A 14823-nucleotide genomic window follows, 5' to 3' on the forward strand; every position below is an offset into this window, starting at 1 on the left:
CAATGTATAAAATGTACATAGGTCATCAACATTATTTAGTAGTTTAGATTTATATTATGTAATTCAATACTCAGAAATCACATAAATATAAAAAAATATAAACGTATATTTTCTAAATTTCGTGGAAATAAATTAAGTCATGGATATGTTTTTTCGGGTCTCTATTTATAATAAAATAATAAAAATATATGAAATTTTTTATTTACATCAACATATAATAATTAGGCGATGACGCCGTTACACAAATTCAGTCAGAAAATATTGGCCAAGAAAAAATTGAGATGTATATTTTTATAGCTGCTCACATTAAAAACAAAGTTTTCATATGTATATGAAAAAAAAAAAAATAATAATTATTGCTGATAAAATTATTTATTATTTACACATAATTTATATTATAATAATTCATAATATAACATAATAATAAATTGAAGTAAAATAAAATATTTATTATTTATATATTTTAAACTTTATATCTACAAATATTTTGATTTACTTCTGCACTTGTAAAATTAAAAAAAAAAAAACAATAATAAGGTTGTTTATTGTAACCTTTCCAACGTTATTGCATAATTTTTGTTGCTAGTCTGACGGTAAATGTGTACAATTAAATTATATATGTAATATTTAGAAAATAACACAAAACAGTTTAAGGTACTTTTCCCTTCGAGAACTGTATTTTATCAACTACCTACTAAATAATAAAAACAGATTAATGTAAAGTTTAGTATTATAGTAGGTAGAGCGTATTTAATCTATATTAGGTAGGTACATAGGTAGGTATTTAAATACGTGTATAACACATTGTAACATATTACACTGTATTTGAATAAGTAGATAGGTACTATTTTGTAATTTAAAACTACAAAATGTACACTGTATACTCGCGTGATAATTTGGAAATAAATCAACTCAATACATCAAACCTTTTTATTGGCTTGTTATACCTACCTACCTTCTAACTTATTTAAATACATAAGTTATTGTACTTCTCATAACATGTATGAAAATACCTACACTACAAGAACAATTATCATAACTTAAAAAATATATATATATATGTGTACATTGTTTACATGTTAATATTGTTTTTTGAAAACACTGAAACGTGTTTCATATGAAAATTTATGTGCATTTTTGAGTTTCTTCGATTTCATTTAATATTAGTTTGAGTAATTAATGAGCGTATCGTGTGAGCACGCCGGTCCTTTAGACGGCCAGTTACAAGCGCTTAGATTTTCGTCAAAAGCAAGGTGAATTGGACATTTAAACTCACTAAGTTCATAATTTTGTGTCCACTTGTCCCAGTTACACGAGTAGAATTTATTACACTGTTTCGGATCTCTAAATAACCCTGCTCGGGTACATAATTTTTTATTTGAGGGTTTTTTTACTTCGTCCAATACTACTTTGGTCTTTGTTTCTACTTCCTTTACGACCGATGTTTTTTCATCGTCATCGTCTTCGTCGTGTTCGATTACAGTCCTGGTCGTTGTTGATACAATCGTAGGCTTCTTCTTTTTCGCACAGTCGCACTGAGCTCCCAATTTACCTACAATTAGAGGACTATTGTCACCGACTACGAGCACTTTTCCGTTTTCTTCGCTCTTCAAGTTTTGTCGTATCTCAGCTGTATAGTATCGTTCAAACTCTGCATTCAGTTCTGGACTAACTGGTTCCACAATTATTGGTTTCAGAGGGTACGCTGGATAAGCTGCATGCAAATGATGCCCACCGTCTTTCTCATATTCTCTGGGTAATGTGTAATTACTTGTGTAAAGTGAATTTCCCATTGGAGCAGCATAATATCTAGGCAATGGTGAACGATAAGCAGAATCTAAAGATGAATGAATATTATAATAATAATTTATCAAGTCAGAAGCCGTGCTTGAATAGCCAATCAATGGTTCTGGTCTTTGTGTGTATGTAGAAGGAGGTCTTACACTAAAGACAGATTCGAGTGATGGAATGTATGGTACCTTAGGGGACGTTATTTTTATTGAAGCTTCAGGCTTACACGTCGTTGATTGAACAGGAAGTGCCGAATATGATTCATGATCAAATGTCTTAGGCTCTTCAGTTGAAGATAAGTAAACTGAAGTGGGTAGTGGTCGAGATGAGTAGTCATTTGAACTGTATGGTACAACATATGGTTTTTGAGAAGTGCTCGAGTATAATGATTTTGGTGTAGAATTCTCAATAGATTCAGATAGTTTTGATACGTATTCGTCAATATTGAAAGAATCATTTGGTATATAATCTCCAGCTTGTAGTGATGAATAATAATTGTCGTATTTTGGTTTAGGAGTACTAGTTGAATATGTATTTGAAATTGGAGTTTTTGACAATTTTGAAATGAGTTCTTCAACAAAAACAGAATCATCATTAGCAACTGTAGACGATGGAGTGTAATAGTCAACCGTTGGTTTGAATGTTGGTGTGTATACGCTAGGATTAACTGAAGGACTGTACGCTGATGGAGCATACGTTGAAGAAATAGGTAAATTGTAATCTACTGATTTTTCAGTAGTTACGGGATATGATAACGATGAACCATAACTCTCAGAGTATTCTTTCACTTTTGGTAATATTGACGACGGTGAACTATAGTATACTACAGATGGTTTTGGAGTGGTGGATGAATACGTAGAAAAAGTTTGTGCAAAGTTATTATCATAGCTATTTCCACGAATAGACGGCGTATAATCAACCACAGAAGTAGTAGATGGATATTGGTGACTAGAAAGCCTTGATAGATAATCTTCAAAATTAAATTGAGTCTTAAACTTTTCTTTATGCAAGCTAGTGTCGTGTAATGTTGGTTTTTGTGTAGTTGAAGAAATATGGTAATCGATGTCAATACTTGGAGACGAAGATAAATATGGTGAACTACTTGTAGAATATTGCAATTTGGATTCATCACTTAATTTTGAATGAGAAATGTCTTGCAAATATTCTTCAAATGGTTTAGAAGTAGGCTTTAAATAAATATTTGATTCTGAGTAATTTGGTAAATCAGGCAATTTAGCAATGGGTTTTAGAGTGGTTGAATATGTTTCAAAGTTATATGAAGGTTGATATTGTTCGTTAACTTTGTGGGAATCGTATCCATTTACTCCTCCCAAAATAGAGTAAGAATTTTTGTACGCATTATTTTCAAAAGGTATTGATGGGTTTGAGTAAGCATTAGAAGAAAAAGAACTTTCTGAGTAGAGCCTGGAACTGGGTATTTTATTTAAAGGTCTTTGTGTTGTAGAATATGTTTCAAAATCTTTTATTGGTGGATATTGAACATCATTTTTATGAGAATCGTAGTTTTTATTTACTGGTATACTTTGGAAATTATTTTGTTGGTGAAGAAGAATTCCAGTGTGATGTTGTGGTTCAACTTCAGAACCGCGCTGTTGATGATACAGTACACCAAATTGTCTATAATTATTCAAGTCAAAGTTAGGTAATCTACTTTGATAATTTGGATTTTCATAAGTATCTGTTTTAATGTATGGGAATTGTGGTTTAATTGTAGTAGAATAAGACTCTGAAGATCCATAAGAGAATTGAGGTTTAATTGTGGTAGAATATGATTCTGAAGGGCCAAAAGAGAATTGAGGTTTGCTTGTAGTAGAATAAGATTCTGAAAGTCCATAAGAGAATTGAGGTTTGCTTGTGGTGGAATATGATTCTGTAGAGCCAAACGAGAATTGAGGTCGGTTTGTTGTTGAGTACGATTCTGAAGATTTGTAAAAGAGTTGAGGTTTGCTTGTAGTAGAATAAGATTCTGAAGATTCAAACAAGAAATGCGGTTTGGTTGTGCTGGAATATCCTACATTTGGACTAGAATATATTTGTGGTTTACTTGTAGTGGAAAATGATTCCGTAGATCCATATGAAAATTCTGGACTTTTTGTGGAAGCGTAGGTTCCAGTTAATCCATATAATGATTGAGGTTTACTATGGTCAACATACGTTTCTGATGAACCATATGCAATTTGAGGGCTATTTGGTGGTGCGTAAGATTGTGCTGAACTGTATAAAAACCGAGGTGCACTTGGCGTAACATAATTTTCTGTAGATCCATACAATAAATGAGGTTTGCTAGTTGTAGAATATGGGAAATCGAATTTACTCGGTGCTATATAAGTATCAGTGGAATCAAATGAAAATTGAGGTTGATCTTGATTATACTTTCCGTAGTAAGGAATGGATGGTTCCTTTCCGTAGTAAGGAATAGATGGTTCGTTTCCGTAGTAAGGAATAGATGATTCTTTTCCGTAAAATGTGTTGAATTGGTTTGTTTGGTAAGATTGTTCTCCGTAATTATGATATGATTTTCCTGAGATTCCTAAAGTAAAATAAAACATTAATATTAGGATGGAATAGTAATAATAATAATACAAATAATGCAAATAATATTATTTGGACTAACCACAAGATCCCACTTTCCAAAGCCAGTCACATTTTAATGTTTTTTCGTCAAACACTAATCCAAATGGACATCTAAATTCGTATGCTGTAAGTGGAGTATAGCCATCTTTAGCATGATCAAGACAAGCGAAAAACCACCGACAGTTTTCAGGATCAGCGTAATAACCTTCTGTTGGTGGACAGACAAATTGATTCCGAGGAACTGGAGCTATTTCACTTGAACCTAAAAACAATACATAAACAACTATATTGATCTTCATACGTTTAAAATTATAAAACATATAAACATATATAGAAAAACCATCCAAATTTAAATAATATCATTGAACTTTGTAAGAATATTTACCTTGACAAGCTCCTGTATTAGATAAAGATCCAGGCCATACGCAAACCTCAACTTTTTCATCAAATGCCAAACCATCTGGACAATCATATTCATAGACCGTAAAATAGTTGGATTTTTGATCGAATTTTACACAACGATAAAATCGATTACAACCACTTGGATGTCTAAAGTACCCTTGCCGCGAACATTCAAATTCAGTTTTTGTATCTTTACGAATTGCATGAACTTCGCCGTCCCTAGTAACGACCCTCTCAATATAATATGGCGAATAACTTATTTCATCTAATATAAAATTCATTAGTAAGCATATGTTTATTATTAGGTTAAATAGTATTTTATAGCAGTACTGTTAAAATAGAATCCTTGATCAGCCGGCCGTTGTAATTGTTCTTGTAAACTTAATAATTGAGCTGATCTAGATTTCCTTGCAGTTTCAGTAAAAGTTTTTGTAAGTTCTTTTAAAGGTTCTACTGCTGTTTGGTTTAAGCATGTTAATTTCCAGTCCAATGCTTCGACGTCAGTAATAACTGCTCCAGCTAAATCTCGTAACAATATATATTTGCCCTACAATATAAAAAAAATATTTAAATTTTAACTCATTAATATTTTTAAAGATTAATATAATGCGTGCCTTGATTGAAACGCTGACGCTATCGTCGAATGACATCCATGTTTGATTCATGAACGCATACGGTGCTGTTAAATCTTCATCTCTTTCGATGGTCCAATTACCTTCTTTCATTTCTTCACACATCTAAAACATGTCAAATATTTACATTATGCTTAGTTGAATGAAAGAAGACAGAGTGAAATTGCATTTTTATCATATAACAAATTTCTGACTTTATTTAAGGTTACAATTTATAACTTTTAATACATTTGATTTTACTAATATCATTTAACGATCAAAAATCATAGAACATTAAATTTATAAATATGTGTAAATAATTGTAACAGCAGTGGTTGGGTAAAATGTATCTATGTATATATTTTTTATTTTTTCAATATTAAGCTTAAGTCTGTTAAACTATTTTAAGAGTAAAAATAAAACAAAAAAAATTAAATAAAATAAACTTAAGTAATAGACAAAAATAATACAGCGATGAAATTGGTATGTTTGATTTTTAAATTATTTGGTAATTATACATTTAATGTTGAACCTAAATTTAATAACATTTTTATGAAAAATTTAGTTTTATAATTGTTTTGTGTGACAATTGTAACCAAACACTCCCGTAATTATTGTAATTTTCATTTACTTTTTGGCGCGTAATTGTTGTTGGTAATCCAATTACTGGTGATCGAGGAGTATTCCGGGTGGGATCCTTGAGCTCAAACTTACTTGCAGTAGAAGGCAATGATAAAAGTATTGACGAATGGTCAACACCAAGTCCAATTACAAGATCAATTAAGGAATCCTAAAATGTTTAATAACTTGTGAATTAATCATTGTATGCATTTGTCAATTTTACACATTCCTTACAGCATTGAGTAAATCATCGGCTCCCATAAGACGACTTGGGTGATATGAATAACCTTGTTCAGAATTGTCCACAAGATTATGCGTAGCAATTATAAAATAATTTACATACCTAAAATTTTAAAACATATAGCATTTTATTTGGAGCTTGTTTAAATTACTGTCTGTCTTACTTGGAAAGTTTTTTGAGATCATAAAATTTTGTCAGTATGGCAGCGTTTGGAGGAAGCACCAGTTGGATTTCTTTCGGATTTTTAAATATTTGTGAAGAGTTATTTGTTGATTCTATTTTGAATTTATTTTCAATTTCAGACGATAATTTCTAAAAAAAATGATAACTTTAAATTGTTAATAAATGAGTAGGTGTAAACGTAATTCAAAAGAATGTAATATAAATTAAGAACAGCAAGCAAATCCAAATAATAATAAAAAATAAAATAAAAATTGTAGTTTATAAATTTCGATTTCTAGCATGCAGTAATAAATAATAATATTCATTCATATCGTTTTATGTTTTATTTTTTAAATCTAAATAAATATTTTAATTAATATAGATAGGCAGGTCTATAGGTAGAACCAAAGTATATTTTTGATGAAAAATATTAGCTTGATCAATATATTAATTATTTCCGCTACAAAGAAAATATGCACTTTCGTCAATATATGATGACTTTGTATACATCGATCATATATAATATACCTTCAGTGGGCATACTAGAAATAACTGCTATTCCATTACACCAGTCAATCGGAGTGTTCACGTTTCGGTTTTGGTTTCGTATTAAATTATTTATTATTATGAATGACCGGTTCCTATTGTAACCTTGAACTTCTCGACATTGCGTAAAAATGACGAACATTATATCCAACGTCGCTTGTGTGCGTAGGACTAGATATAATTATTTATCTTTTGCTGTCAGTAAACGGTCAAATTAACATGTCTATTATTAGGTCGGACGTCAAGTTGTAACTATTACATCACAGTGGTGTTGAATTCAAGTTTAAGGCTACCATATTAGTTATCTATTATGTGATCATATTATACTCATGTGAAACACAAAACGGACCGTCATAGTAATACTATTAAAAAAAAAAAAAAAAAAAAAGGAAACGATCGTGTTTAGACGGTAATTATCGTCCGTGTAATACCACCTAAACGCATAATAACAATAATAATAATAATAACAGTGTGTACGCAGTTATGATGGTATAAACTGTGGTATAATTTTGCTAGAATGCTCGGAACATTAGTAAGGTGTGCCATATTTTGTATTGACCAGCTCACCTTGAAGAAATGCACAACGAGTGATTTATCTACGGATACATCGGATTGCCTTAGATCCAATTGTACGCCATCGTAGTGAGTCAACGCGTCAACGATTTCATTGCAAATCTGGTTTGTCTTCTTTGCAACGTCTTCCGCGTACATGGAAATGGCAGCCAACGACTTGAGATCGCCATTGGTTTGCTTGTATGATTTGATCGTCGGCGTCAAGTCTTACACACGATGGATGATGTAAAAGTAAATGAGCGGTTCATGCGGATATCACATAATCGATAATTTTATCATATTACTCTATATTTACCCGAAGTTTCGTCGTCCTTTTCTGATTCCAAGCTAACCGGAACTGCGATGTGTGTACACAGACAAGCGTCGAAGTTGGGTATTTCTTTGGCGGTTCCGAACTCGCAAATGATTTGTTTCATAGGCGTATTCTCGCATTTTTGTGTGCCTTCTAAAATCATAAATTCAGATGTTTGTACGAATAAGAACAATCTAAATCAAATATTTTATAAAACGAATCAACGTAGGTTGGTACATATTAATTGTTATGCGATTTTAAGTACCCTTTATTAATTAATTTCGATCGTATAAATGAATAATTGCCTTTTGGGGGCACCTAAGTTAATATTAAAAAAACAAAATGGAACTGTATTATTCATAATATGTTTAAAAGTTGCTCTAAGTAGATCTCATTTTTGTTTGGAATCTAATCAATTTTTAAATACTTGATTTGTATTAACTTACGTAAATTATAGTATTTAAACAATAAATTAAAATCGTGAAAAATAACTGTTTAAATAATTCGTATCGTTTGATAATACCTATCCATTGTAATTTCCTAACTTGACGACTTTTCAAAACATCATGAATAATAATTCCAAAAGAAAAAAACTAAAACGGAAGTTGATTTACCGGAATATGCCGAGTTGATAGCGAGGAACACGATAAGTAAAACGGACAATCTTGGTCCTTCAGCCATCTGAAAAAAAAAATAAAAATCTATATTGATGTATAACCAATATGGTTATATGAGGGCTTTCGACAGTCCATCGGCTCAAGCCGACCTTCCGATCGTGTGCCGATAATTCATAAATCGACCTTCTTGAAACACTCGACACTTGAGTATAGGTACCTAGTCATTTATCTACACTAAATACTAACGATAATAATGTAATGATAGAACAATATTTCTGAGCATGTATAATGTATATATCACACATATTATATTATATTATACAAACCTTTATTTTTTTTTTTTTTTTTAATTTTCTTTCACTTTTCGTTCACAATTCTTTCATGTGTTATGTCGAGCAATACAGGTACATTTTTGCGTTGGCGCCCTTGGAAATAAAAAATAAAAGTTGTCATTAGTGCGTGCGTATACACGTGGGTAGGCTTATAGTATGAATGTAGAGCGGTCTGCAGTGGAACGCCCGAGGCGGTGTTCTCGATATTATACATATTATATGTCATATTAATTTTTTTATTTTTCGAGAGAGGTTGAAAAATCCTTCGCAAACCATATTACATAAGTACGTATGGACATCTCTCGGCAAATATAAAACCGGCAATCGGGTTTGACTGGTCTCGCAAAGAAACCTCACCCGTTTGACAAATAATAATATAATAGTTTGTTAATTTTGAAATAGTTTTCGCGCACGCATAGCGTTACTGACGTCGCGACAATACTATTTTTTTATGTCACAGACTTTCCAGACGTATGCGCGCACATGGGTTTAACTTTTATGAGCGGGTAGATACTTACAGGCGACTTACTAAGGAATTCAGTGACTATAATGTATTATTTTATTACAGCGGAACTTTAACAGTTGTCACTTTACCATTAGGTATTAATTACTGTGACAGTATTGTCGTTTCGTGCGTTATTCTTTGTATTGGGCACGTCCGCATTAATACGTACATTATTGTACTCATCTATTGGTACAACCGTGTGTCCGAGTGTAACATAATATATTATGACATCACACCACTAAATGTTATATTGATTTATAAAAATTTACATATTTGTGTAATGTGTTATTATTATTATTAACTAAACGAGACATTTTATTTTATCGTTATTCCACCAGAAAATAATAAAATATTTTACGTTATGAAAACTATCTGAATTTTGAAATTTATTGATCGGCATCGTATCACAAAATCGTATTCACCTGTCGGCAATCATGAATTCGTGACTATTATAATATAGTTGATTAGTGAATTAATAATAATAATGTTTAAATTATATTATATTATTACCTATTATGTTTCAATGATTTTTATTTCATAATTAAAGTGTATTTAAATAATAAAAGTTCCTACTTTTACTATCTGTCGTAAAATGATAATGTTTAAATATCACAATAATTATTTGGTTCAATTAAAAACTTACTAGTTCTAAGAATCCATTCTTTCAAATATTGTAAAGGACATATTATATTTTAATATTATAATTTATAGCGTAAAAAAATTAAAATAGATTAATTCCAGTATTATATCTACTATTTAGTAGTAGGCAAAATTAAATCACAAAAATATTGAAAAAATACAATAGTATTACACATACATTATTTAAGATTTTATCACGACAATTGTTCACAAGCTATTTTTATAATAGACTCTTATAAAAGCTATAAATGTTTAAGACACTTAGATACTTAAAATTTATGTTTTATAAAACAAAAATGATACTATGTAGTATTTATTCTCAAAGACGATTTTTACTATGAACACTGAACAGAAAGTAAAATAAAATGGTAAAGATATAAATGAGACGGAAATTCAAGAGATTTCAAGTGACAAGTTTTAACGATGCGTAAACAGCTATATTGCATTGTTCTACAACAATTATACTGTATAAAATGGATCATATTATATCAATTATTGATGTCACTCATACATCAACTATAAAATAAATCTATCTCTAATGTGCATTAAGTTTAACATTAAAAATCAATATTTATATGCTAATAAAGAAAGAAAATCATCTGACAAATACTTTTTTTGGTAATAAGTATAAGTATAGGTAAGTAAAGTAAGTGTGTACTCCGATTTTATTTGAGTTTAGTTATATTGCAATTAATTTATGTTATATTTAAATTTTGAATCATATTTTTGTGGAAAATTATATTGTCATGTAACGAGCGTCTAAGTGATCACTATGAAATGACGTCAGCAATAATAATGATATTATTAACAGAGCATTTGCATAAATGACTTGCGTTTTAGTCACGTGTATAGTGTTTTAGTTTATATATTAACTAATCATAGTTCTGTCTTCTTTGGTTCAAGAACATAAAATAACGTTAAGTGAACTATATTATGGAAGAGATGTTAAAAAAAATGAAATGCACACATCATATAAGTATCACACAATAATATAAAATATGTTATACTTTTTAGTCAATAATAGTTCTGTTAGTGAAAATAGTACGCATATATTTAGTTACTATGCAGGCGTAATGAGTGTTATGAAATACCAAAAATGTAATTTTATTAAATAATATAAATATTCTCGCTTAACATAAACTAATGCAATGTTAGTGTTAGGTATACATAATATTATTTGTACAATGCGAAAATCGTGATGAATAAGAATACAAATAACAGTAATAAAGTATCTTATTAAAGTTTTGTAATAGATATATATAAGGTAAATGCAATATATGAAATATGTATACTGTGTACTGTGTACAATTCATAAGTTATTAGTGACATGAATCACGTGTTTTTATGCAACATTTAAAAATTGAATTAAACATGAAAATGTGAACCTACTTAACTGTTATTAGAGCCGTTTTATAATTAATTTTAATTTTATATTATTTTATAAACAAATATTTATCAAGACATTTATTTTGTTTATAATTGCAACTCATGCCTACATATTATTTTCACGCTCGAAAATACACGCCTTACATATACTATGTATATCAATGTTTAAATTTTAATCGTCAATAAAATCACTTTAAGCTTAGATAAACTAGAATAATATTAAAGCAGTCTTCACAGCTGTTAACTGCTTATTTACCTAATCTGAATCAAACAGAAAAATAACGAACAACATCAACTGGTCTACTGGTCCACTTTCACAAAACTATTCAGCAGAGGGGAAAAACTACCCAATCGTTGAAATAGGTATTAATAATAACACAATTTTAACTAGATGATATTCAAAAATCTAACTTTTATTTAGTTAGTATAATAATATGTCAGTTACGGTACCTACGACTTAGAGAATAAATTTATTCATATAATTAAAATTGCAATCATGATCGTTTAATGTAGTTAGATACTAATAACGTTCAAAATATTGTATTTGTTTAAAAATATAGATTTATTGAGTGAATAAATTATTCAGACTACGTTATCTAATACTTATAATTAATATCATTATGCAATAAATGTTTTTAGTTTGTCGTAACTATTTACTTCTATTTTTATTAAATTGTTGGACTAACTTGTGAAAAATCTAAGATAAATCAAGTCCACATACAGTAAATACGAATTTCATTTTGAGTCACCCATCTTTATGTTAGACACAGTTTACGTGCGTAACATAATATTATTTCATTACTATTTCACAATAAGTCATATATATTTTTTAAACGTTTCATCCTTATTTATATGACTATTGATAATTTTTTCACTATATAATTTTAATATACATACAAATAAGGATAAATATTTTTTTAGGTAGATACTAAAAAACCATTTAAGAGTTAAGACCTAGATTAGGATAATTTGTAATACTTAAAAACCGGATTATTAAATACACTTATATTACGCAAACTAATTTAAAATATATATATATTATTACATTATTATTTAATTTGTTGATATTTTACGTATTTATTCGAGGCAATTTAATTCATTAAATTTTATAAATTTTATAAAATTTTCCAATATTAACTAATTTAATCAATAGTTTTGATTAATAGAATAGACTTCTCGTAAAATTAAATCTTATATGAAGTACATAAGAATATATTCAATTAAATAATTATATTTATTCAATACTTATAATAAAATGGTACTTTTATAAGTGATAATATTTACTTATTAATTTTAAAACGGTTAACAATTAAGTAATGTTTATATAAGTAATAAGCACTAAAGATATTATTTTTTTATGTCAATAAAAGCTATAATAAAACATTTTCTCTAATACATATAGGTTTAATATTTATGGCACATATAATAATGTACTTTTACTATTATTTAATTAGATACTTTTTAAGGTTATTAATTGATTAGTCCATTTAAGGGCTTTCAGAAATGCAGGTAAGTGTTTTAAATTAATTGATTATTACATAGATGATTATTATTGTTTGTACATGATGTATAATATGAACATTAAAATGCTATCAATGTAATCGAGTTCTAGTTCTAGTATTTTTTAAGGATATTATTAGTTATAACCTTGGACAAAATTGACTATCTCATCTAAAATAGTAAACCTAATTATATATATTAACGAGTAAAGGTATATTATGCACTAATAACTAATAAATAATACAAAAATTGTTTAAAATACATTTTAAATAAAGCTTGTTATTTTATAAATTATTTTAAAATTAAATATAATATTTTTGCATTAATTATAAAACAAATATTACTAATAATTACTCAATTTTTAAATCTCTAAAATAATAAAAAGCAAAAAAGAAATAGTTAACTACCTATTAATATTTTTGTAAATATAAATGAAACGTAAAGTAAATATCTTTGTTTATCTTCAATTTTTACAATAATTTAATAATCATTTCGTTATCTCAATGATCACTGTTTTTCCCTTTTTAAAATGAATTAATTTGATATTCTTCTTACCATTATCCTTTACTATAATTATTGAGAAAATTAAAAGGATAGTTTAATTACTCACTAAAACTAAATTAATAGTCTTAGTAATGTTAAATTAATTTTCATTTTTACTTAAAATAATACAAATTTGACGTAGTGTTTAATTATGGCCGTGAAATATTATATTATTCATTGTAGTTTTTATTCTTAATTGATCATGTCTATACTAATTTATATGCTTGTTTAATGATTAAGTGGGTAATTGATATCATTTTTTTAAATAATTACTAAGAAGATTTAATTTTAAAAATAGATACTTAAAATAAAGATATTTTAATGATAAAATTATATTGAAAAAAAACTAACCTATCCTATAAAACTATTTACAAAAAGATTAATATTTTATGGATTCTAAATCAATTATATTGTTTACGTAAATTATACAGCAATGTCAAAAGTAGCAAAACAAAATGTACTGTTTTCAGAGTTTCGTAAAATTGATAATAAAAGAAAATCGTACTGTATAATTAAGAAATTAGTATTTTAAATGAAAAATGTTGTTATTTGTTCTATACACTTTTAATTTTGAGAGCATTAAAATTCTATACATTTATTTAGGTATGCGTGCCAAATTATAATTTAAAATTTTCTTATTTTTTATTAACAGTAAAAATGTATTAAAAATAAAAAAAAGCGACGTGGAACCAAAATATTTTTATTTATTTGAATAACGTTGGGAAATAACCATAATAGATGCAATAGGTGCATAGTACATAAATATATTTATTAGACTTGATATTTTTGTTAAAAGAAATTAAAAGTTTTCATTGATGTCGTTTTTAATACAAAACCATTTTTTTTATTACACGACAATCAACATTTTTCAACAGAAAAAAATAAGCAGGTAAGCTAGGCAGGTACGTCGAGACGATTGTCAATCACGGTTCACGATATATTATATACTTGTTAGTAAAGCATAACATTGATAGATTTTATATTATTATTAAAAACGTACCACGTACAGAACTTAACCGGGGCTTATGCCTTTACGAATATGACGCATAGGCAGTATAGTATGACTAAAAATAATATAAAAATGCTGTTTATACTTACGTGTAAAAAAGAAAAAAAATTCATATATCACAGTTCGGATGGATATTGTGTTTAATAATGCGTTCTCCGTTGATATGCCGGGCGGTGGCGACAAGTGGCGTGCACTAACTGTGCTAAAGCTCTTGGTCCAATATCGCGAGAGGTGAAAGTGATCTGTAGGATAATACAGCGTTCAGACTGGGCGGCCCAGGTGCGCACTGCCGGCGTTTGCATGCAATACGAAAATAATATAATATCGCCGTTGATACACGCGGCCCATATAATGTTATGTACGTGTTATGGTTAATGTTACGATTATTTTGTGCTTGTGAATTTGGACGATGCAAGGTCGACAGGATTCAGAACCACTACGGGTTGACAGTGTTCGGT

General features: G+C 28.6%; 1 protein-coding gene across 1 annotated transcript; it reads right to left on the bottom strand.

The window, feature by feature from the left end:
- Positions 1-480: 480 nt before the first annotated feature.
- Positions 481-14655, bottom strand: LOC112593977. The gene is made up of 13 exons (XM_025338563.1): positions 14455-14655; positions 8778-8876; positions 8449-8515; positions 7838-7987; positions 7537-7748; positions 6425-6573; positions 6255-6363; positions 6031-6189; positions 5403-5525; positions 5119-5335; positions 4772-5053; positions 4427-4648; positions 481-4342 (listed from the first exon to the last, which is right to left on the bottom strand). Exons 3-13 carry the CDS (start codon positions 8513-8515, stop codon positions 1164-1166), a joined length of 4869 nt encoding a protein of 1622 aa, XP_025194348.1. The 5' UTR covers positions 8778-8876; positions 14455-14655; the 3' UTR covers positions 481-1163.
- Between the last annotated feature and the right edge of the window lie 168 nt (positions 14656-14823).

The sequence above is a fragment of the Melanaphis sacchari genome, unplaced genomic scaffold (genome assembly GCF_002803265.2).
Source record: "Melanaphis sacchari strain LSU unplaced genomic scaffold, SCAv2.0 Contig21_pilon_pilon, whole genome shotgun sequence".
Taxonomy (NCBI): Eukaryota; Metazoa; Arthropoda; class Insecta; order Hemiptera; family Aphididae; genus Melanaphis; species Melanaphis sacchari.

What these genes read in the sequence shown, in the direction of transcription:
- LOC112593977 (XM_025338563.1), bottom strand. Translation starts at nt 8,515, where the DNA reads ATGGCTGAAGGACCAAGATTGTCCGTTTTACTTATCGTGTTCCTCGCT. An exon ending in CAACAATTACGCGCCAAAAA is followed by an intron (nt 5,526 to 6,030) that starts GTAAATGAAAAT and finishes GACATGTTTTAG; the next exon opens with ATGTGTGAAGAAATGAAAGA. An exon ending in TTGGAAAGTGGGATCTTGTG is followed by an intron (nt 4,343 to 4,426) that starts GTTAGTCCAAAT and finishes ATTTTACTTTAG; the next exon opens with GAATCTCAGGAAAATCATAT.